General features: G+C 47.0%; 2 protein-coding genes across 2 annotated transcripts in view; both read left to right on the top strand.

The window, feature by feature from the left end:
* LOC146175164 (juvenile hormone acid O-methyltransferase-like) overlaps positions 1 to 24,781 on the top strand; it is a 67,604-nt gene that overhangs the window by 9,684 nt on the left and 33,139 nt on the right. The window lies entirely within an intron of this gene.
* On the top strand, positions 2,407 to 5,788 carry LOC146175165 (uncharacterized). The gene is made up of 2 exons (XM_084584599.1): positions 2,407 to 2,782; positions 3,019 to 5,788. The coding sequence occupies exons 1-2, from the start codon at positions 2,630 to 2,632 to the stop codon at positions 3,403 to 3,405; spliced, it is 540 nt and encodes a 179-aa protein (XP_084440725.1). The 5' UTR covers positions 2,407 to 2,629; the 3' UTR covers positions 3,406 to 5,788.

The following is a 24,781-nucleotide window of genomic DNA, read 5'->3' as shown; positions in this document are numbered from 1 at the left end:
GGATGCTGGATGCGATTCTGAAGTAGAATATCGGCCTTTTCTTTTGCGGAATGTGCTAATAAATGCCTGAAGAAATTCTGCTTTGAACGTGTCCCATGTTTGCAGGCGATATTCATGATTGACGTACCAGGTCCTCGCCGAGTCCTCCAGGGCAAAGTAGACATGGCGCATCTTCGCGTTCGCGTCCCAGGCATTAAAAGTGGCCACCCGGTGGAACTGGTCCAGCCAGACCTCGGCGTCTTCATGGGGAAGACCATGAAAGCGAGCGAGTCTCGCTGGTGAAGTAGGACATTGGCAGGAATCTCTTGTGTGCTGATAGGGATGGTCTGTGTACTTGTAGATCGTAGATCAGGAAGCAGACCGAATTCGGGAGATAGGCCACGTAGTCGCCGGCTGCCCTGGTCAACAGGCGTTTCTACACTGGGAGTGCATCCTTGGTTGCAGTCGCGGCTTGATAGGGGCGTGCTGTACATGAAAAATCTGCCCAGCACTTCACCAGATGTCACGTTGGTAAAAAGGCGTGTGAAGGCCGCAGAGCAGGTAACACAGAGAGCCCGGTGTTGGCGAAGTCCAGGGGCGAACGGTCCGAGCGCGAAAACTGGAAATTCGTCGTCTTCTGCTCCTCTTCCTTGTCTTCTTCGCACTGGCAGCAATATATCAACATCACTTGCGCGAGAAAAGACAGGAACCACGCGTTCTTGCGTCCTTTGGCGTGAAAGAGTATTGACCTGCATTTGAAAAGCCCACCATTTTATGATCCCAAATGGCTTCAAAAATATGGGTTTCAGGATTCCGACAAAGAATTGCTCTGCCGAAAAAAAAGAGGTCTAGTACAGATGATGAGCTGCATTGAATCCGGGTGGGTTGTTTTACAAATTGAGTTAAGTCACGAAGTAAAATTAGATCAACCAGAGGTTCTGTGGTTGGGTACAGAGCGCTTGGAAAGTCGTCACTCCACTCAATGAATGGCACGTTGAAATCACCAGTGAGCAGTATGCTACGGTAATAGTTTCTGTACAAACACAAAAATTCATTCAAATCTCTAAGAAACGTGTTATCGGTGCCTGGTGGTCGATTGAGGCCCCCTATCACTATGTTAATTTCTTCCAGGAATACATTGATGATAATAAATTCTGTTTCGGCAACATCTGGTAATCTTGTCCCCCGCAATGACTCTTGAAATAAGATTGCTACGCCACGGCTGCGGCTGTTTCTGTCATTCCGATATATGCTGTAACCAGCCGGGCTTATTTCAGAGTCGCTAATACTAGGGTTTAACCAAGTTTCTGTACGTGTGATTCATGGGCAATAATGATGCTCTCCAAATCGGCGGTTTTATTTATTATACCTCGGGCGTTAACTTTAAGGCACCGAAAAGTTTTCGGTGTTTTGCTACTAGTTCATTCCAGCCGTTTCGGACCAGCTACAGGAATCCTTTTGTGTGCATGCTGTCCCATTGAAACACTTCATCATCTATTTTAATTTTGTCATAAAGAAGCTTGACTTTGCTAACCGCCAGCCTTTGTAGAGCAGCACTGTCCCAAAGGTGCTTTCGAATTTGTCTAGTGGCTAATGAATAGTCTGCCGAGACAAAGATAGATTTTCCTTTTAGCTTGTAGCAGTTTGGCAAGACTTTTATTTTTTCGCGGTGGTCAATGAGCTTGAGTATTACAGGGCGCGATTTGTCCTTTTGTCTGCGTCCCATCCTATGAATGCGTTCAACTGACGATACATGAACGCCAAGGGTTCCCTGAAACGTTTCTTCAACTAAAATTTGTGTAAGTGACTCTGTTGTTTCATTTGTTTCCTTTTTCACACCAAATATGATAAGATTATTGCGCCTTCCTCTGTTCTCCAAGTCAGTCAGTTTCTTTTGCATGTTCATGACGGTTTGTTCGAGATTATCGATCTTTCTTCCAAATTCCTTAACTCTTGTTGCTGACTCCGCTAACACTTCCTGATTTGTTTCAATGGTATTCAGTTTTTCCTGTATGGTTTTTTTGACCATTCGAAAGCTCAGTAAGCAATTCGTCAGTTGTAGGACCGGGATTAGCTTCTACATCACCGCAAACCAGCAAATCGGCAGGAGCACAAAAAACACAAGCAATAAGAGGTTTCAAGCGCGGTGGGCAAGGCAGCAGCAACAAAAACCGATTGTCATCTTTGTGGCAATCCGCAGGTAAAAGCTTGCTGACCTGGATCGCGAAGCAGGACGGGTTATTGAGCATGCTTCCAGCTTTGCTGCTGCCCAGCCCAATGACGCTGTATGTCTTCAGGGAGGGGGGGGGGGGGGGGGGGGATTTATACCGCTCATTGTGGTCACGTGAGGTGACGCCGCGTTGTACCAAAGCCGCCTAGAATTTTTCAAGGCATCCGCACTTTCCTTCTCGCACCCTTTGACGTCACCACACCTTGACCGGTCGAGAGCTAAGGGTGACCGGTCAAACCAGTTCGTGCATTACCGCCTAGGCTTGTCAGTGCAAACGTGCTGTGTGGAATGTCCCGACGCGGCTGCTTGATCCTGAAGCGAAGCACATGCTCTTTCTCGTAGCGTGGTTTGATTTTATTTTGCAACGTGCGTTGTGTGCGGCATATCTGCGCTGTGAAGTGAAAGTGATAGTAGCCCAGGATGGGCTGCTGCTGTGTACCGAACTGTCGTGGGAATTATGACGGCGGCCCGAAGGTCCACGTGTTCCCATTCCCCAAATACGACCGGAGGACAAAGGGGAAACAGGCCATCCGCCGTGATGATGTGGACATCGACACACTACGTGACCCCAAGGTAATATAGATTTCTTATATGTCAATCACTGTTAGTGTCAAATTATAGTATACAATAATCGTACGGAATTCTACCAGTGCGAAACATAACGTTTACAGCTGATGCCAGTTGACTGACATGCAGTAATATATAGCAGTAGCGACGGCAGTAACGAGCCAATCTATGGCAGTAACAACAGTAGATACAAGAATTTGATACATTGAAAGAGAACATTTCTCTATTCTCTGTGCATGCAGGTGTGCGAGCTCCATTTTAGGCCCGAGTACCTCCGGTCTACAACTTCGTACACAGACTTTAATGGCAGGACTGTAGAAGTTGCGATGAACCTCACCCGACATACTCGACGCGGTGCCTACAGCATATTGCCTAACTGTCCATCGTACCTGTCCAACTCTGCAATGATTCGTGAGGAGCCCGACGCAAAACGGAGGCGCCGTGAAGCAACGCGTCTGCAAGAGGCCATCGAGATGCCCCTTGCTACACATGAAGAAGTGGAGCGCAGGAACATCGTGTCATCGTATGAGAAACTTCTGTCACTCCTTGAAGGTTTTCACGTCCCAAACTTCTGGGTGATGAGAAAAACTGACGCTGCCGTAATATTATTTCACTTCGATGAGAATTAAATGCACCCAGAAATTGAACACTTCATAGTAGTGAATAATTTGTTGAAGGTGTCAGCCTTTTGGAGAAAAGTTGAGCTGCGCGGTGGTAACGTGGCAGTTCCCGACGCACTTGAAGACATGCGCAGCTTGGAATCTGTTCTGAAGAGTGTGCAGCAGTTCAAAGCAACCGACCGCTGCGAGAAAGACGAAAACCTCAAAGCCTATTTTCAATTGCTTTTTTTCTCTTTTGGATGATCCTTCTGCCACAGGAAAAGATGGAAACACTTGGATTTTTTAAAGAACAGCTTTATCAGCTCATCAGAGAAGGGAGCTCATTTAGATATTCTTCAGAACTTGTCATCTTGTCAAGCATATTCTATACAATTTCTCCGCAGGCGTACAAATTTGTTCGCAGCTCTGGAAAATTAATCTTGCCTCATCCATGTACAATCACGAGACTGTGTAACAAGTACAACGTTAGCCCTGCGGGAGAGTAAAGCGATCAGCGGTTTTTACATTATATAACAAAAAAAGCTGATCTTTTGAAACCCCACGAGAGGACGGTAACACTTGTGACGGATGAAATCCATATACAACAATATTTTGAGTATAAGGGAGGTTCCCTCACGGGAACAGCATACAACTCTTCTGAAGCTGCCAAAACTGCGCACGTATTCATGACGTAGTCCTTGCTTTCCGGGCACAAAGATGTGGCACATATCCTGCCTGTTTTCAGCATCTGACTTGCATGAAGCCGTTAAAAAGGTAATCTTAGTGTTGGAAAAAGCAGGACTCAAGGTGATTTACAACATCTTGTGGGCTGCCACGAACACATTAATGAAAAACTACGTCCATAAGAAGACAGACCTGCTAATGGCTAAGAAGGCCGCAGCTCGAGCGAGAAAACTAAAAGCACTCAAATAAACCGCAACCGCGACAGTACTGACGCTACTGAAATAAAGTATCTAGAACGGAATATCCCACCCAGCTGCCGTGCATTAGAGTCGCTTACTGCGTCTCGAAGGCGTTAAATTTTAATTACGCAGTGTTAGAGCCCATGCGTGCCGCCTATCAAGAACCCACTTTCATGCACTGCTTGTGCGATGCCGGCGGATTCTTTTCCGCACTACTCGGTCAAGGTGCGTGACGTCACGGAGGGAGCGCGCAGGCCTGAAGTGTTCTAGGAGGCTTTGGTTGTACTCGTCCCAAGCTAGCCTGTAGTTGATTGCGATGCTCGGTTCAGAGATAAGGCAGCGATGACCAGTAGTGGAGGATGAGTTCACGGCTCGGCTGAAGTAGGCAGTGCTGGTTTCCGCAGGAAAGCAGCTACACGTTGAATGCCTGATTCCAAGAAGGAGCGCCGTGACCTGGATCACGAAGCAGAACGGGTTATTGAGCATGCTTCCAGCTTTGCTGCTGCCTAGCCCACCCATTGAAAATTATTCGCAACGCAGCATGATTCACATTATCCTACCGCAGTCCACCCTGTTTCAACCTAGTACTAAGTATTCCATGGTGACAATTCATGTGAGAATCAAAATATATTTCTTTACATTCAACCGCAATTCAACCTAATAGATACACCTGCAACTTATTCTAATAAATCCGCTTTCCAATCTCGCCAAATGTAGCTGTGTCCTACATCATTCACTCGCAATCCTCCATAATCGACCAGTCGTCCGCCACAGTGCTGCATAACCTCATTCATTTTAAAAAACTCCAACCTAATCTTATGTAATCCTCAGCTAATGCCAAACATTTGGCAATAACATATCTATATCCACATTTCTGCGAATTAATTTATTGCAAACTAGTGTTAATCAATAAACCACTATAGCATTCTAAGTCACCTCTTCATAAATCAATTAAATCTAAATCACAGTAAGTTAGCTATAGTCTAACTTAATCAGCCCCCTGCAACTTATTTTTACGTAATCAGCTCCTCATTGTCCATCTGAATCAAACTTTCAATCCGTCATAACTTATCTGTATCCACCAAACTCCACCGTAATCTAATGCAATCTGCTTTTAACCCACAAAATCATCTATGGCGATTGCAGCATTGATAAATAAAAAGAAAATACATCGCTAACAGAAGCTAATTCAACACAATATATTCTTAATACGTCACAATCCACCAGAACATAATTTATTCCATAGCAATACACCCTAATCATCCCTTATCCAACTTTCGTGATTATGTAGCCGCTGGTATGATGTCCTCTTTCTATACCCCCTCCGCACACGTAGATGTCGCCGGCGTGTCTTCTGCTGCGGCCAACGAGGCTTTCGCCTGACGTTTCCGAGAGGTTTAACCATTGTTGAATTGAATTAGACGAATGTTATATGTTGGTTGCTCGTGGTTTCGGTATGATTTAGCATTTGATCTTGGATTGTACGTGTCGGCACCTTCTCAACAATATATGACGGCATTCTATTGTAAATATCAGTTTTTATGAGAACTTTTTAATACCCAGGTTATAATTAAAAGCGTCAATTAATGTAGCACAGTTGTACTCAATATAAGCGCTTCAATGTGTGTCTTTATCATCATCATCATCATCAGCCTGATTATACCCACTGCAGGGCGAAGGCCTCTCCCATACTTCTCCACTTAACCCGGTCCTGTGCTAGCTGCATCCACTTGACCCCTGCGAACTTCTTAATCTCATCCGCCCACCTAACTTTCTGCCGCCCCCTGCTACGCTTTCCTTCCCTTGGAATCCAATTTGTTACTCTCAGAGACCATCGGTTATCCTCTCTTCGCACTACATGTCCTGCCCATGTCCATTTCTTCTTCTTAATTTCCACTAGAATGTCGGTAACTTGAGTTATTTCTCTGACCCACTCTGCACGCTTTCTATCTCTTAATGTTACCCCTACCATTTTTCGTTCCATAGCCCTCTGGGTTGTCCTCAACTTAAGTAGAACTCTCTTGGTTAGCCTCCACGTTTCAGCCCCATAAGTGAGTACAGGCAAGATGCAACTGTTGTATACTTTCCTCTTGAGCGATACCGGTAAGCTGCTAGTCAGCTAGTACCTGTGTCTTTATACTATAGCATTAAGTTCAGTAGCGAGAGTGACTTAACCTACAATTTCCAGTGCAATTATAGTCTTTTTGTTACTAGCCATATAGAATATTATAAAACCCCTTGTAAATTATTTTGCGTAAAGAACCAGAGAAGGCTCCTGCTCTTATCGTTATCGGTGAGCCATTTGGAGAAGTCCTCTTCCCTTTTTGCGGTTAGGCCCACTTCCTGCAGAACCTGTGTCCTTGATGCCCTTGTCTTAGCACAAGTTCACAGGATGTGGAGAACATCCGCTTCTGCAGCTGGTGTGGAAGACTTCGGGCATGGGATGGGTCTGGTGTCTTCAATTGCAATATGTGCATTTATACTATACCAGTACGTTCCATAGTTAATAGCCAATAACAAATTTGTGAAAATGACTTAAATCCTACGACTTCCAGTGCAATTATAATCTACATAATGCTATCCAGCGATATGTGAATCGATGCTCCACAGCAAGATTTATAGCTATCAAAAATACCTAATTAACGGCAAATAATTAGGACTTTCAAATACCTGTTGCAGCTCTACTCGACCTTAGCTATCCTTTCAATATCGCTTGAACCTGTACTATAAACGTTAATAATAAATTACAGTTAATAAATTAGCAACAAAAGAATTATACCTACAATTTGTCCTGTGTAGATTTACAAAGAGTTTCACACAACCTGCCCCATTAGCCGCGACAATCATATCAGCTGAGAAACGCTACTATCAGGCCATCCAGAATACTGTCACGTGGTAGTGACCAGGGTCGATGACAAAAATGAGGACACAGGCTTGATGGTACGGAAATTAACTCTTTATTGGGCTGAGTTGCGCCCGCAAAAGAACTAAGCAACTCAGCGGCGGCGATAGCAGCAGACGTGTTGGTCGATCGTCGAACAAAGAGTGCCCGCCACACTCGTCAACGCTCAATTAAAGGGCTGCACAGAACAATCTAGATAACGTCGCAAACCGCTACCAGCACGGGCTGGAAAATTGTGGAAAGACACAGGAGTGGCCGGAATCTTCGAGATAGATCTCGGTGCATCTTGCGCTACAACGAAACTGATAAAGGTGTGACTCGCGACATCGAGCATTAACAAACAAAGATTAATTAACTGATACGCGATCCAAAAACAGAGTGATAAGCCTGTATGCCGGCGGCTGTTGAAAAACAACAAATACAGTTTTGAAGGCTTCGCGGCATTACTCCCCCTTTAAAAAACCATCGCCTCGATGTTCCAAACAAAGCAACTTAAACATAAACACTGCAAAGTTTAAACGCCACAGATTCTTTAACGCGCTTAATAAGGCTTCAGTCGTACAACATGTACAATTTGTGGGCGTGCGCGTCGCTGTTGTGATGCTGACGTTCCGTCGGAAATGACTTCATAGTCCAGTGGTCTGACGCGGCGAATGATTTTGTACGGCCCAAAGTATCGACGCAACAACTTTTCACTTAATCCGCGACGGCGAATTGGTGTCCAAACCCACACTTGGTCTCCTGAATTGTACTCTGCGTGGTGTCGTCGTAAGTTGTATCTTCGGCTGTCGGTGCGCTGTTGGTCTTTAATACGTAGCCATGCGAGTCGTCGGGCTTCCTCTGCACGCTGCAGGTAGGCGGCGACGTCGAGGTTGTCCTCGTTGGTTACGTGCGGTAGCATTGCGTCGAGCGTCGTCGTGGGCTCCCTACCGTACACAAGTTTGAACGGGGTCGCTGTGGTCGTCTCCTGGACTGCCGTGTTATACGCGAAGATCACGTGCGGCAAGATGGCGTCCCAGGTCTTGTGTTCAGCGTCGACGTACATAGCGATCATGTCCGCGATCCTTTTGTTCACGCGCTCCGTAAGGCCATTGGTCTGGGGATGGTACGCAGTTGTTCGTCGATAGCTTGTGTGACTGCATTCCAGGATAGCTTGCATCAACTCTGCCATAAACGCCTTTCCCATGTCCGTGATGAGCACTCCTGGGGCGCCATGTCGCAGGAGAATTTGTTCGTCAAAAAATTTGGCGACTTCTGCCGCGGTACCATTTGGTAGTGCTTTTGCTTCGGCGTAACGGGTGGTAGCCAGTGGCCACGATGATCCACTTGTTGCCCATAGACGAAAATGGAAAGGGGCCGAGGAGATCCATCCCAATTTGTTGAAAGGGCAGGTCTGGGGGCGGACTAGGGTTTAGTAGTCCTGCTGGTCTGATGTTCGTCGTTGACACTCACGACATGTCTTCACGTAGTGGGCAACTTCGGCAGGCAGTCGCGGCCAGTAATACTTCTCCTCGATTCGACGCAACGTGCGCACAAATCCGAGATGGCCTGCTGTGGGCTCATAGTGCAACGCCTGCAGAATTTCCTGCCGGAGGTTTTTAGGCACTACAAGAAGCTGCGCGGTCTTGTTGGTTGCGAAGTTCTTCTTCACAAGGAGGCCATTGCTTAACGCGAGCTATGATAAATGTCGCCTGAACACACCAGGAGGGGAAGTGGTCTTTCCTTCTAAGTAATCGGCTAGCGCTTTCAGCTCAGGGTCTGATCGCTGTTGTTCTGCGAAACTGCTGGCGCTTACCGGTTCTAGAAAGGCATCGTCGTCATCGTCTTCGGGGGAGCGTTGACGGGAGCGCGTGATAAGCAGTCTGCGTCGGATTGCTTCCGGCCCGACTTATAGACTTATAGCGCGTGTACTGTGTCTTCTTCTCTTGTGTGCGTCTTCCCGTGCGCTTCATCTTCAGTCAAATTATAGACCACAGTCAAGTCAAATTCTTGAAGTCGTAGGCTCCATATGGCAAGGCGGCCGGAGGGATCTTTCAAATTAGCCAGCCAGCAGAGCGCATGATGGTCGCTTACCACCTTGAGTGGTCGGCCGTATAGGTATGGACGAAACTTAGAAGTAGCCCAGATGATCGCGAGGCACTCCTTCTCGGTCGTCGAGTAATTGACTTCGGCTTTTGTGAGGGACCTGCTCGCGTAGGCGATTACTTCCTCCTGTCCGGCACTCTTCTGGACGAGAACGGCTCCTAGGCCCACACTGCTCGCGTCGGTGTGAATTTCGGTCTCGGCGTTTTCACCAAAGTGGCCAAGTACAGGAGGGCACAGCAGGCGGTGCTTAAGTTCGTCGAAGGCTTCTCCTTGCGGCGCTTCCCATTTAAAAGGTACGTCAGCCTTTGTAAGCTGCGTCAACGGTTCGGCGGTCCGCGAAACGTTTCTGACAAATCGTCGATAATAAGCGCACAGCCCAAGGAATCGGCGCACAGCTTTCTTGTTGGCAGGCGGTGGGAATTGTGCGATTGCAGCTGTTTTCTCCGGGTCTGGGCGAATACAGTCCTTGCTAACAATGTTACTTAAGAACCGGAGTTCTTCGTAGGCGAATTGACACTTCTCTGCTTTTAGCGTTAGCCCCGATGACTTGATGGCTTCCAGCACTGTCTGTAGTCGTTTTAGGTGGTCTTCAAAGTTTGACGAGAAGACAACAACGTCGTCAAAATATACCAAACAAATTTGCCACTTCAAGCCTGCCAGAACTGTGTCCATTACTCGTCGAAATGTGGCTGGCGCGGAGCAGAGGCCAAAATGGCATCACCTTGATCTCAAAAAGACCATCCGGAGTGATGAATGCTGTCTTCTCGCGATCTCTTTCGTCGACCTCAATTTGCCAATATTCGCTCTTCAGGTCCATCGATGAGAAGTACCTTGCATTGCAGAGCCGGTCGAGAGTGTCGTCGATGCGGGGAAGCGGGTAGACATCCTTCTTAGTAATGCTATTTAAGCGGCGGTAATCAACGCAGAAGCGAAGTGTGCCGTCTTTCTTCTTCACCAAAACGACTGGTGCCGCCCAGGGGCTCTTCAATGGCTAGATTACGTCATCACGCAGCATTTCCTGAACTTGATCGCGTATGGCCTGGCGTTCTCGCGGCGATACATGATATGAGCTTTGGCGCAGAGGTCGGGCGTGTTCGTCCGTTATAATGCGGTGCTTGGTCAGTGGTGTTTGTCGTGCCTTCGATGATGACGAGAAGCACTCCGCGTAGCTTCGAAGAAGACTGAGAATCTGGTCTTTCCTGCTGTGGGTCAATGCCGGGTTGATGTCAAATGTGGGCTGACGGAATAGGTCCGGTGCGTCTTCCAGCGTTTGGTCGTGGAGGGCGAATACATCCTTGAGGTCCGCTAATTCGTTGAGAAAAGCGATCGTCGTGCCCTTGTTGAGATGCCGGTATTCTTCGGAGAAGTTTGTTACCAGCACCTGAGCTTGACATCTCCGAAATTTCGCGATGCCTCTTACAATGCCGATACCTCGTTCTAAGAGCAATTGGATATTTCCTTTGACGATGCCTTCAGCGGTTTCGATGTTTCCGCTACCAACGCAGACTGCGATGCTTGATAGGGGCGGGACGGTGAATTCTTCATCGAGGACGTTTAGAGCAATGTGTTGCGTCGACGTCGTCGTAGCAGGAATGGTTTTGTCTGCAGAGAGCTTGATGAGCTTGGATCGCAGGTCGATGATAGCCCTATGTTCATTTAGGACGTCCGTGCCTGAAATCACGTCCGGGAGCACTGTTGCAAGACCACAAAGCTGGTGGGGTAAGTACGCCCATTTACAGTTATTCTTGCAGTGCATCGTCCCGATGGAGTAATCAGGTTGCCACCTGCGGTGCGAATCAGCGGGCCATCCCAAGCAAGCGGTGGTAACTTTTCTTAGCTGAGAGGCTAACGGTCCACTGTTGACTGAATAGTCAGCTCCGGTGTCTACTAGGGCAGTGACTCTGCGACAGTCGATATCAATTTCAAGGTCACTTGTTCGCCTCCTCGCATTACACGTGGACCTTGGCGCCCGATCTCGGCTCCGTCGTTTCTTCAGGTCATGGCCGTTGTTACTTCGCTGGGCGGTGTCGGCTTGCACTCTGGTCGTGTTGTCGTCGATGTCGTCGTGTGGAGCGGCGGTGAAATGGCTGCGTCGTCGTTAGTGGTCGTCGGCGGCGGAGGATGTTCGTCTTTTCGCCGTTGAGCAACCTCCCCTCCAAAGGTTGCTCTGTTTAGTTTCCCCTGCGCGGGCTTGGGGACCTTCCGCGCACACTATCATTATAGTTACGTCCTGGCGACGCAAAGCGGGCCCTGTACGGCGATGGAGACCTGAATCGACGGCTTGGTGGCGCAATCTCACCGCTACGCAGATAGTTGTCGATTTCTTGTGGTCGTAGAGCGTCGACTGCAAATCCGCGGAGACCGATTCGTCGGTACGGGCAGTGCCGCATAATGTGGCCGGCCTCACCGCAGTGGAAGCATAATGCCCGGTTGTTCGCTGTCCCCAATGCGTCGCACTTCCTGGGGCTTGTTGGTCGTTGGTAGGCTTGGCGGAATGGGGCCAAGGGGCGGTTTTCAGGAACTGGACGGTAGCGGCGAGGGCTCGGAAAGTCGTGACGTCGGGGTGGTGGGCGACGTAATGCACCAGCGTAGTTAATCGCTATTGCCTCTTGTGCTGGAACAGTCGCAGCCGTCGCTTGAGGAACGCCCAGCGCCTGCTGGACTTCTTCACGGACGACGTCCGTGAGCGTCGCCACCTGCGGTTGTTGCGATGATGGCATCAGTCGGCGGAGCTCCTCTCGCATGATCTCCCGGATGAGGTCCCGAAGGTTCTCTCCGCTTGTAGATGCGCTAGGGTAGTGGCTTGAGTCGTCCGGTTGAAGTGGTCGCTCATAATGGCGCATCCGGTTGTCCAACGTCTTCTCGGTGGTAGACGCTTCTGTTTCAAATTCCGTCACAGTTCTTGGCGGATTTCGCACAAGACCCGCAAAGAGCGACTCTTTAACGCCTCGCCATAGAAGTTTCTCTCGCTCACCTTCGGTCATATTAGGGTCGGCGCGGCGAAAGAGGCGCTTCATCTCCTCAACGTACGCCAGGACAGGCTCGTTAGGGAGTTGAAGCCTTGACTGAAGGAGGGCCTGGGCTCTTTCCTTCCGGACGACGCTTGAAAAGGCAGTCAACAACGCTTCCTTGAAAGTGTCCCAATCCTTCATAGTTGCCTCATGATTTCCGAACCAAACTCGGGCATGTCCTTGAAGAACAAAGTAGACTTGCCTAAGTTTCGCGGCGTCGCTCCAGCCATTGAAGTCTGCCACACGATCGCAAAGGTCCATCCAGTCTCCCGCATCTTCATCCGGTCGTCCATGGAAGCAGGGGGGCTCACGGGGCTGGACGAAAACAACCGGTGCTGTAGGCTGGGCCATTGTCAGCGTCGATGCCTTCCGAGATCGAATGGGGTCAGGCAGCAGACCGTGTTCGGGTTGTAGGCCTTGGAGTCGGCGGCTGGCTCGGTGACCTGTAGGTTGGTCTTCCAGGGCGACAGAAATAAGGCTGAGGTCTTTACTTGAAGGATCAAGGGCAGCACCTCCACCAGATGTCACGTGGTGGTGACCACGGTCGATGACACAAATGAGGACACAGGCTTGATGGTACGGAAATTAACTCTTTATTGGGCTGACTTGCGCCCGCAAAAGAACTAAGCAACTCGGCGGCGGCGATAGCAGCAAACGTGTTGGTCGATCGTCGAACAAAGAGTGCCCCTCACACTCGTCAACGCTCAATTAAAAGGCTGCACAGAACAATCTAGATAACATCGCAAACAGCTACCAGCACGGGCTGGAACATTGTGGAAAGACACACGAGTGGCTGGAATCTTCGAGATAGATCTCGGTGCATTTTGCGCTACAACGAAACTGATAAAGGTGTGACTCGCGGCATCGAGCATTAACAAACAAAGATTACGGAACTGATACGCGATCCAGAATCAGAGTGATAAGCCTGTATGCCGGCGGCTGTTGAAAAACAACAAATACAGTTTTGAAGGCTTCGCGGCAATACGAAAAATTATGGAACTTAACCTACACTGCACCAAGTAATCGTCCTTTTAAATTCAAACTCGCTGATAAAAGATTTCATATATAAATGTTCGAATGAGATGTTATTTAGGAGAAAAAGGTGACACAAATTTTCTTTATCGAGCGCCTTGGTCATCATATGTTGAAACTGTTCATTGTTGCGAATGAATGTATTTTTTTTTATTCTACGTACTAAAAGATATCCGAAAATTTGAAAATGTAATATCTGGATGTGCCAATTGCATGCATTAAATCAGTTTGTGCACCTGTCGTACGCTGCGTTTTAGTACCAAATTGGGACGGGTCTTGTCAGGCCCACTGTGCCTTTCGCCCTCCTCCTCAAAATGTATTCATGCTTGAAATGAATCAGTTCATTTCAATTATACTCTAGATAAGATATTTACTGGTAAATGACGATTATGTGGTACGAAACTTAACTTTATTTACAATTAGCTAATTAACAGTAATTGTTTAGGAATAAAGTATTCTGCAGTGCAACTATACTCGGCATAAAGTATCAAACGGCACAGCCCTTGTGGCCATTATATTAAGGCGAAAGCCTTTAACTCCTCATCGTTGGCAGCAGAAGCGGTCGGCAGAGGGTGTCACACTTCCGAGGCATATAGTTAAAAATAAATAAATAAACCTTGTCTCCACCTGGAATCTAACCTCCATCGCTTGGATGCTCAGCCGAGCGCTTTACCAACTGCGCCACGCCCCGGATCACGAAACGTTCACCATAATTCCCCTTGTCTACCGTGAAGATAGCAGGATTCCGCGAACCACAGATACTGCGCCTTTAACAGGGGGCCCGTCATGTACCGTCACTACTCGTCATGACATCGCCAGGTGATTTATGCATAGACGAAGCTGATATCGCCGGGCGTCCGATCCAGGCGTCCGTGCGGCGCCTTTCATTTGCCGCTTCCTCGAACACCGCACCACACTGCGAAGAGAAGCAGACCCAGATGTCTAGGAGGCGTTAGTATAGCAGGCATCAGCGGCATTTGAAATTGATTTGCAGGACAGAAAAGGCGCAGTATCTGTCACAATTGTTCGCGGACACATGTACCTCAACGTAAAGGAAGGAAAAAAAATGGGAGTGAAAGAAGAGAGGGAGATAGAGGTGCCGTAGTGGAGGGCTTCGATCCACAGCGCTATAATGGCTTTCGCTTTTAATGATTCAAAGTGCCTTCTGGAAAGTTTTTATGCATATGCTGCACAACAGCATAACACTATAGTGTTGATCTGGCTTGAAAATCATTTTTATAGAAATAATGCGGAGTCACTTTCACAATGAGAACAGTGAATTAAATATTTTCAACCAAGAAACAAGACCTCGCCACTGCAAAGCAATGCATATCAACGGCGCGAACCTTCACCTGCTTTAAAGACGAGGTAAGAGAGCCACGACAGTCGCTTTTCGCGCCTACGTGCATTGATAGGCGAACATCCAGTCGCCCTTTTTCGTAACGAACGCGAGCAGCGAACCAGACGAACGCCGCATATAAAGTTCATCAGGCGTTTTAGGTTAGAGCGTGAGAGGGAGGGCGAAGGTTCTCTCTCGGGACTCTCCCACCGAGCCCCTAACGCAGGCAGCAACTGCAGCTCTGTTCAAAAAAGCCGCGTGTTTTTTAAAACGACTGCATATTGCGGCGTCGGAACCAACGAGCCTAGACCTGGCTTCATCTTAGTGAAATTCGCGCAAAACCGCAAAACAGTCCAGAGTTCTTACGGACGTTTTTGTCAATCGCGACATACCAATCCATACACTGTGGAAAGAGAGAACCTATATTTGTCCAACAGAGCGAGTGTCCAGCTCTTCGGGGATTAGACCCGAAAGGTGGACAGTCGTCTTAGTTGCCGACCGGTAGTCCTTGGACTCCAGGGGCATCTTCGGCCAGTCGAACAATTTCTCTTCGGGCTCTTGGGTCTGAGCTTCGCAGAAGGGTCTCTCAGGTGTCTTTAGTTATATTTTTATCCCTACTTGGTGACATCGCGCATTCCCATATGTGATCCAGTGATCCCCTTTCCTTGCATAATGAACATAGGTCTAATCGTACTTCCGGCCATATATGGTTGACTAGAACTGGGTTCGGGTATGTATTTGTCTCTAGTTTCTCCATGCTGCTGCTTCATCTTTGTCTAACGTGGGGTCTGGTTGTGGTAGGACCCTCCTGCTCAGCCTGTAGTGCGTTGTTATTTCGCTATAGTTAATCAGGCCCTGCTGTTTGCCTTGCTCCGGTGGCGTGAGATCTCGGGATAGTTTGTGTGCCACCTCGTTTCCGGGCACGCCTGTGTGGGCTGGCCTCCAAACAAGCGTTACGTCTCTTTCTATTCGCTTTTGATCGAGGATTCTAGCCGCGATCGTCGCTATGACTCCTGCGATGCAGCTCCTGATTGCGCTTTTGCTGTCACTGACTATGCATTTTGCCTCGGTCTGAGTAAGAGCCAGTGCTATTGCAGCCGCTTCCGCTGCCTGTATCAATCTTGTTTTTATAGAGATTGCTGTAACCATTTCTCGCTTGCCATTGACTACGACTGCATTCATTTTTTCTTTGCCGCAATATGCAGCGTCTACATATGCAATTCTACCTGAATTTTTCGTCTCAAATCTCCGTGTCTGTGTTTCGGTCCTTTTCTCTCGCCTCTGCTTAATGTTCTTTGATAATGGGGGATATGGATCCGTTTCTAGTCCTCCTCTCATTTCCTCTGTCTTGTCCCAGTAATCCTTCAGTTGTATACCTATTTCCCGCAATATGTTATTTCCACCCTTAGTTTTCTCTAGCCTTCTTTGTTGTGTAGCTAATGTTGCTTCAATTATTTCATCTAATGTGTTGTGTATTCCCAGCATCATTAGCCTGTCTCTGGAGGTACTTGCTTGGAGGTGTAGTGCTCTTTTAAGGCATTTTTGATCATGCTATCGATCCTATCTTTTTCGACCTTCTTCAGGTCTAAGTATGGCATGGCATACCCGACTCTGCTTATTACGAACTCTTGTATGAGCCTTGATAGGTTACATTCCTTAAGGCCTCCTTTTTTATTGGCTATTCTCCTTATAAGATTTGTCGTTTGTATGACCTGTCCTTACTGCTTCTTTATCGTTTTTCCGTTGCGTCCGTTTTTTTGGAGGACCATTCCTAGCACCTTCATTTGCTTGACTTTCAGGACCGCTTGTCTTATATTTACGTCCATTTGTTCTTTTTGCCTTAGGTGTTTCAGATTGTATATAAACAACTCCGATTTCTCTGGAGAACATTTCACGCCCCTCTCGTTTGCATATTGTACAGTGTTGTTTGCCGCCTCTTGCAATTTGTGCCTGATTTCAGCATCGCTACCTTTGTCCAAATGGTTACATCATCCGCATTTTTATGTCTCCTATTTTCCTTAGCTTTTTTGGTACACTGTGGAAAGACAGGTCTGGAGTCTTTATCGCAGTGATAATCCCAAATTCTCAAGCGCCGTATAAAGTGAAGTCCCATGAAAGAGCATTTGTTCAAGGTAAATAAAGGTGGGCCTAATGAATGCACGATGCAAATGGGATGCAAACCATGACCTAAGCGCATTCAACTTTAAAACATACAGAAATGCACTACAGGAGCTATCATTTTTGCCTTTACATATGCACAATATCTTTGCAAATGTCCAACGAGGAGTTTTTCTTGAAATCGTTGTGTGTTGTCACCTTAGGACGCGCAGGGTGTGTTTTTTTTTCTATTAGGTGTTGTGCTGTGATCATCTGCGCACTCGTACCGTCGCTTGCCCGTGCTCCTTTGCGCGCTTGCATATACTTGTAGCTGCCGCGTGTGACTGGAGCTTTCATACAGTGTGTACACACAATACAGCGTTCCCGGTGTTTGCATCCGCCAGACCTTGCATACCGGCAACTCGTAGCACAAGAGGGCAGTGGAAGAAAAAAATGCTTTCCCCGACAGCAGGGAGGACTTACACGGTGCATGCCACGTCATAGCTACTACCCTCTTGGTGCATGCCTCCAAGTGGCGAAACTGAAACACTGCGTCTGGGATTTTTTCTTCTTTGTCAAGGCGTTCTTCGTGATATTCCTTGGGAACACATGGAATCACAACTTTGAAAAACTCGCATGCATTTCTGGTATGGGTTAATTGATAGTCCCTGATTTGTTTAGCCCTCAGCAAGAAACAAAGCGGCATGCACGCATCATTAAGATGCGTGCATGCCGCTCCAGATTGCCCGAAAGAACTGATGTGATTAGGCCACCTAGTGGACGGTCACAATTGTATTGGAAAACTCAGCCTTCACGACGGTGTGTAATAAAAACCTCTCCCGTAAACGAGAGCAGATGTCAACACGTAATGGTTACGGGAATCGGCTGAGGCGAGCAGTCTCCAGCTGTGATTTATAACCCGCAAAGAGATCGCTTTTCGCAAGAGGCTTCGTACCTCGCTTATCATCAGACTCCGCTGCTTTGCTGAAGTCCCTGTGATGACATCCTATGGTGACTGATGACCGCCAGCATTAGACGATCCGAAATGAGGACACCAGCAGAAGGACAAGGGATGATACTGGATCATAGAGGGTATTTTCATCTGCCGGGAGGCTCCGTTTGTGTAGGGTTAACCCGCACAGTCTTTCTTGGCAGGTGTGAGCAATGGGTTGATCGCGAAAGAAGGTTACGGGGTGGACACAGAAAACGGTAGCCCAATGAAGCACGAAGGAAGACAGAAAAAAATAGTAGCGTCTGTCCTTGTGTTTGTCCGCTCTTCGTAGGCTGTCTAGTGTTCACGCTCATCAGTAGCCATAGAAATATCGTGCACTAAACAGGCCCAACCGAAATTTTATTGAAGCTGTGACGATGGCGGCATCGAATTGCTGAACAATGCAGAATAATACAACAGAACGCAGGCCTACGCATGCAGGAGAAGCACGTGTTCGAGTGCCGTGTACATGTCTAGCTCCTAAAGGGGAAAACGCCATGAGCTGACATGGCAGCACAGTGGCCGACTTGGTTTCAAATTCTCGGACGAGCTTCGAACTGCTGCCGCCTCATCCGCCGACGTCAGGCGGTGTTCTGCGTGCGTGAGTTTGTGACACCGTGGCTCCATTTTCGGGAAGGGCGCAGAAACCTTAGATGGAGAATTCATGTCATTCAACGTCGTTCAGCACACGGGTGTTTCCATTTCGGCTTCCGGATGTTGACTCCATTTCTGACTCGACGTCCTCTCAAGCTTGTCTACACCGGGAACTGAAAGAATTTAATGCTGGTCATGTGCATTTCGTGGCAATAGACCGATGCAACTGAGCGCCGACGATAGCGCCGCTTCCGACTGCGCGAGCACCCCACTGCGGCCGCCCGGGGGCAATTCTGGCGCGATTTCCTGTGCTTAGCTCACGATCATCCTCGTGTGCTTCAGTCGTTATAGGTGCGAGTAGGAATAACGAAAACAGGTGCACTGTACTGTGCGACATCCAGAACACTATTGATGCAAAAAGTTCATATTTTTTATTTCATGCCCGCGTATCCTTGCACCACCATATATTGTTCGCATGTTTTTCCCGCGCAAGTATTCCCATACACATAAGTGATGTGGAAAATCGCTAAGCGTTATTTCTGGCACTGACGAAAAGGTCCCATTCTTAACTGTTCAGCGTTTCGCAGATCAGTCAAGAATGGGACCATGCAACATTGACACATGAGCGAAAGCAACGCCTTTAGTATGCACTGAAAAGTGACAGATAGTGTTAGTGATGGTAAATAATCACGAGCGGTTTACATTATAAGCTAAACGGGTCTCGGCTGCAAAGTAAATAAATCAAACATTATCACTTGGCAAGCACTCGTACTTCTTATTACCACGTCCTAAGCCAAGCACTGCTGAAAACTTTGAGCAGCCTAGCGCGAATGTATCATTTTATTCCCAGTCCCTTTTTATCAGCCCTGTGCGTTAAACATCTAGTCTGAAACGCAAAGGGCAACATCCATAGTGTGATTGAACTTCTCAGCCACGCCAGCGATACGCACATTAAATAGTAACTGCCGCAATTTTTTAGTTTAAAACACAAGGCAGAGAAAAACATCGACGTTTTTCAGCTTCATCAAGCCCTTCGACCCCACAGAGGGCCTTCCGATTCTCAATTAAACTGCCTAGCGTGCGACGCGCCGTCGCTGGGCTTTCGCCCTCGTGAACACTTATGTGGCTATTTGGGCGCGCTTCACGACAACCGGTGCGAATGGCACCGGCCGGATGCAAAGTGAATGTACCCTGCTTGATACAAATCAATAACAAAATGTCATGGACCTGCGGAGCACAGGAAATTTACCCCTTTGTACTCTGTGGTAAAAATCGAAAACGAAATACATCCTACATCGCTGTTTGTCCATGGATATAAAAGCAAGCGCAGACATTTCTTTGAGCAGTACCGAGGGCAGCCATTTGTTCCTGCCAAGTCAGCCCCCAGACAACTTAAGCACCTAATTTGGACGTGTGAGTAGCTGCCTCAAATTTATAATTTTGCAGCTAAAGTAAGACGATCAGCTACTTAATGCTGACCCGTAACAGTTGTCTGCATTTTTTGTTGCCTAACTGATGATTGGTATGCCTTTCGGTAATGTACCAGATGGAAAACCAATTTCATGCTATTGGAAAGCACAAAAAAAAATGAGCACAAAAATAGTTTTTTTTTTTCTTTCTTGGTACAGCAAAGCATTGATATTATGCTCAGAAAGAGAACGAAAAAGAGGATACACATTGGAGAAGCAAGCGGAAGACTATGTTGTAGCGCTTTATCCTATATTCACGACACGCTGTGTAATTGAGCCGCGTTCTCTTCTGATCACGTGATCATTCCCAGGCAGTCCCGGACTACTTGCTGACAAGTGTCCGCTGATCGAATTTCGCCGGGCAGCGCAGAAGCACCTCCTACCAGCACAATTTCTGAGCCAATGGCCATTTTGAGTTGGACTCTAAGCGCATTCTTGAGTAAGATTCGTGTTTCTGCATACGATAGCTTGTGCTCAACACAGCCGCACACTGTCTGAGCAACTATGAGATGTTTGAACCTTGCGTCTTCGCTTTCTTGTCTTGAATTTCGATACACAAGGAAGCGTCCAGAGCATCGAGCACGGATCGTGTTGTCCAGAAGTTCTTCCTCTATTTCGCGATCTTTTCAGCGCGCAGGTATGAAAGCGTCGCAAACGATATGTCTTGTGCTGGAGCAGCTGACGTTTGTAATAAGTGCTTTTGCAGGCGCTTTCGTGTGCTTTCTGCTTTTAGCAGACGATGGAGGCAACTTGCATGGAGGTGATGGATGCAGCTTGCATAGAGGCAGCTTGCAAGGACGCTACTTCCTGTCAGAGCGGAACCCGAGACCTGTCACCAAGTAGTCTCGGAGTAGTACCGGCTACATCTACACACCTCCCTAATACACATTAGTAGGCCATGAGCACCACATCTTCACTACTAGGTGCCTCTCAAAAGCGATGTACACCAGCGACCCAAGAGTATCGCAACCTTTCTTGCCCTATGTGTTGCCTACCCGCTTATGATGCAGAGAGCCTAAGTTCGAGCCCCAATGGCGACAACGTAACTCATTTGAATTCCATATGCTTTCTGAAATACCACATGAGGCCCTCCTCGCATTTTTGGCTACATTTGGACCCTTCTCCGATTGATTAGCTCTATTTGAAAGATATGCTGTTTTTTACCCCACCAGACGACGGCCACGCTGAGCGTTCAGCAAAGCAAACTCCTTACGCTATAGCCTAACAAGTGTGTTATTAAACCAAGAAGAAGGCGGCTGTTCTGGTAAGCTAATGGTGGTAACGTGGGCTGCATTAGTTGCTGCAATTCAGATTTAAAATCAGCCAGTTATATTAAACTGAACGAGAACAAAAGCTATCAAGAATAGAGACACTAAATTGCGTTAAGTTTTCATTGAAAGCTGCATAATTATCTCTATTGTAGAGAGGTTTTTCTTTTTTTTCTGTCGGATATGTAATTTGTGACTGATAAAAATTAACACAGCGCTGTGTTAACTTTATTTTTTTAAACTAGCCCTGTCTGAGTTCCTAATTAAACGCGACTGATGAGTAGCGTGAATCATGGCATGATCACAAAGTCCAGGTGAAAAAGTTAGTGCAGAAAGGCTGTCAGGATGTGCGGTGAACAAGAGATCAATGAAGCTGGGGGACCGATTACCCTGCCTTGCAGAGGTGGCGATTAGCTCCGATAAGCCAAACGTATAGGACACGTGTTAAGAATGTACTTTCTGCGTTATTCTTCGACAATGTTACTGCCATATCTGACCATACTATCGCTGGAAAGCTGAAATCATCGACTAAAAGTGTTGGCATGTTGGGAAAAGAATATTTGTAATCAGACATTTTCAAAAATACCCGACCCAGAGCTTCGACAGCAAAATCAAATTTTGGACAGCATCGGGGTATTGATACCTCCACTAGGATTAGGAAGCCTCCATGTTCTGCCGCGGGGCCTGAATTAGGGTGGTGACTTCTTATGCCGGAGTTGCCGATACTGCCCAATGATGGCCGTTGCCTAAAAATGGCCGTAAAGCTTGGTGGGCTGCCATCTTGTTCCACAGCTTACTAGTGGCGCGCATTGGACATGTAAAACATAGGCTGAGGTAAACGGGAGAATGTGGCCGTATTGCCTGATTAGGAACTGTACGTGTTTTTTTTTCTTTCGGAAGGGGGGAGGGAGCGAGGGAGGAACTTCATAGCTGTGTAATCAAGCCAAAATGACGTTTCTCAGTAAGAATTATCCTTCGCCGAAGCATTTTCCTAATGTATATAATTAGTTGGCTCATGAACGTCGCGTACAGAATGTGTTACAAAAAGCGTTACAGAAAATGTTACAGAAAGTAACGAGTTATTTCTCTAAACCACTCTGCGCGCTTCCTATCTCTTAACTTACCGTTAGCATTTTTCATTCCATAGCCCTCTGCGTTGCCCTCAACTTACGTAGAACCCACTTCGATAGCCTCCAGGTTTTAGCCCCATAGGTGAGTATAGGTAAGATGCAACTGTTGTGTACTTTCCTCTTGAGCGATATCGGTAAGCTGCTAGTCACAACTTCGAGTGCTTGCCAAATGCGCTCCACCCAATCTTATTCACCATTTTATTTTCCTATGATGGCCCGAATTTGCAGAATACTAGCTGTCCTAAGCATAGCTGCTAGTCATAATCTGCGAGTTCTTCCCAAATGCGCTTCACCCAATCTTCTTCTTGTTATTTCCCTTTCATGGCCCGGATCTGCAGTTACTACCGGTCCTAAGCAGAGCTGCTAGTCATTATCTGTTGGTGCTTCCCAAATACGCGTCATCCCAATCTTATTCTTGTTATTTTCCTTTCATGGTGCGGCTCTGCGGTTACTACCTGTCCTAAGCAGAGCTGCTATAATCTGCGAGTGCTTTTCAAATGCCCTCCACCCAATCTTATTCTCCTTGTTATTTCCTTTCCATGGTACCGATCTGCAGTTACTACCTGTCCTAAGCAGAGCTCCTAGTCATAATCTGAGAGTGCTTACCAAATGAGCTCCGCCCAATCATATTCTCCTTGTTCTTTCCCTTTCATGACCCGGATCTGCAGTTACTACCTCTCCTAATCAGAGCCACTAGTCATAATCTGAAAGTGCTTGCCAAATGCGCTTCATCTCAATCTTATTCTCCTTGTTATTTCCGTGTCACGGTCCGGATCTGCGGTTGCTACCTGTCTTAGGTAGACATATTCGCCTACGTAATCATCAAATCGGAGATTACTGAGGTATTCTCCATCTGCCCTTATCTCTAACTGTTCCCATCCAAGTCGCTGAATACTTCCTGTAAGCAAGCTGCGAATATTACTGGGAGATCGTATATCATTGCCTAACCCCTTTTCTTATAGGAATTTAGTTACTTATAGTTACTTTCTTTATGCAGAACTATGTTTGCTGGGCAGCAATAATTATATATATATATATATATATATATATATATATATATATATATATATATATATATATATATATATACTTTGCGTTTAATTATCTGTCCCCTGAACATATTACATTACTAATTTATGTGATTATCGAAGTAAAAATTAAAAAACAAACAAAAAAGAAAAAAGGCAAAGTAAAATCCCTAATGCTTTCCTTGGCCTCGCCGACTGTTGGCTTCTTTCCTTCACTCCTTCACACACACACATATATATATATATATATATATATATATATATATATATATATATATATATATATATATATATAGTGCGAAAGGTCTAGGTAGCTTAGATATCACAGGCCGCTGTGTGCGCTAGGCCTTAATATTTAGCAGGTTTTATCGTGATTGCCACCTTACTAACCATAAAAACAATATGGCGCTTGTTGTATGCACTGCCGTTCGCGAGCATCATGACCAGCTAAACCACTCGGCTCGCGAACGCCGGTGCATCACAACAAACACCCATTTTTTTTTTCTTTTTAGTCAGGCGGCAGTCGCGATAAAACATGCTAAATATTACCGTCTAGCGCACACAGCCACCTGTGGTATCTGCGCTACCCGGCCCCTTCGTACATAAAGAAAACAAATAACAAAATACATCGCCATCAGGCTCCGTCGCACATAAAGCAAACACGCGCCGAACAACTGCTCATTGCGGCTATCACTGGTGGGTACAGGCTTGATGCAAACCCCAGTAGATACTTTTCATCATGCACATTTCCTTTAGATGCATACATACCTGTAACGAAGTGTTTTTCGCACAGTCGAGAGTACGCAGTCGGCTGCTAAGGTCGGCCATTCACATCTTGACGCTTGGCGGCCCTAATTCAGGCTTCACGTCTTTGTTTGTCGCGGCTCGCCGAAGGAAACCTAAAAAACCGCTTCTTGCATCCCGGCACGCCTAGAGAGTGGCAACCGTACGCGGCAGATGTGGTTGCATCGCTTTGCCAAGCCTGTGACGGTCACCGTGCCGCCCGATGCCACCAGCCCCCGTGCACTTGCGGTGCCGAGAAACGCCGTCGACGCCGTCCAAAGTGTTTCCATCAGTCGCCGCTACGACTTCGCGCATGCGCAGAAAACTCACGCGAAAGGCGCATTGACCGCAAAAAGAAATTAGCTACCTCTTGAGCGGAACTTAGAGGAATACTTGCTTAGAGGAAGTATTCAGAGACTTTGAATGGGAGCAGTTAGGGATAAGGGTAGATGGAGAATACCTCAGTAATCTGCGATTTGCTGATGACATTGCCTTGCTAAGCAACTCGGGAGATGAACTACAAATAATGATTGATGACCTAGACAGGAAAAGTAGAAAGGCAGGCTTGAAAATCAATATGCAGAAGACTACAGTAATGTTCAACAGCCTCGGGAAGGAACAGCAGTTTACATTAGGTAGCGAAGTACTGGAAGTAGTAGGCGAATGTCTACTTAGGACAGGTAGTAACCGCAGATCCGGACCATGAAAAGGAAATAACAAGAAGAATAAGGTTGGGATGGAGCGCATTTGGCAA

This window comes from Amblyomma maculatum, chromosome 11 (assembly GCF_055883805.1).
Source record: "Amblyomma maculatum isolate TAMU_Amacu chromosome 11, ASM5588380v1, whole genome shotgun sequence".
Classification (NCBI taxonomy): Eukaryota; Metazoa; Arthropoda; class Arachnida; order Ixodida; family Ixodidae; genus Amblyomma; species Amblyomma maculatum.
This window is presented reverse-complemented; position numbering and strand designations above follow the sequence as displayed.

Bases quoted from the DNA above. Each gene is read 5' to 3' on its own strand.
- LOC146175165 (XM_084584599.1), top strand. From the start codon at position 2,630: ATGGGCTGCTGCTGTGTACCGAACTGTCGTGGGAATTATGACGGCGGC. The intron at 2,783-3,018 runs GTAATATAGATT...CTGTGCATGCAG, and splicing joins ACACACTACGTGACCCCAAG to GTGTGCGAGCTCCATTTTAG.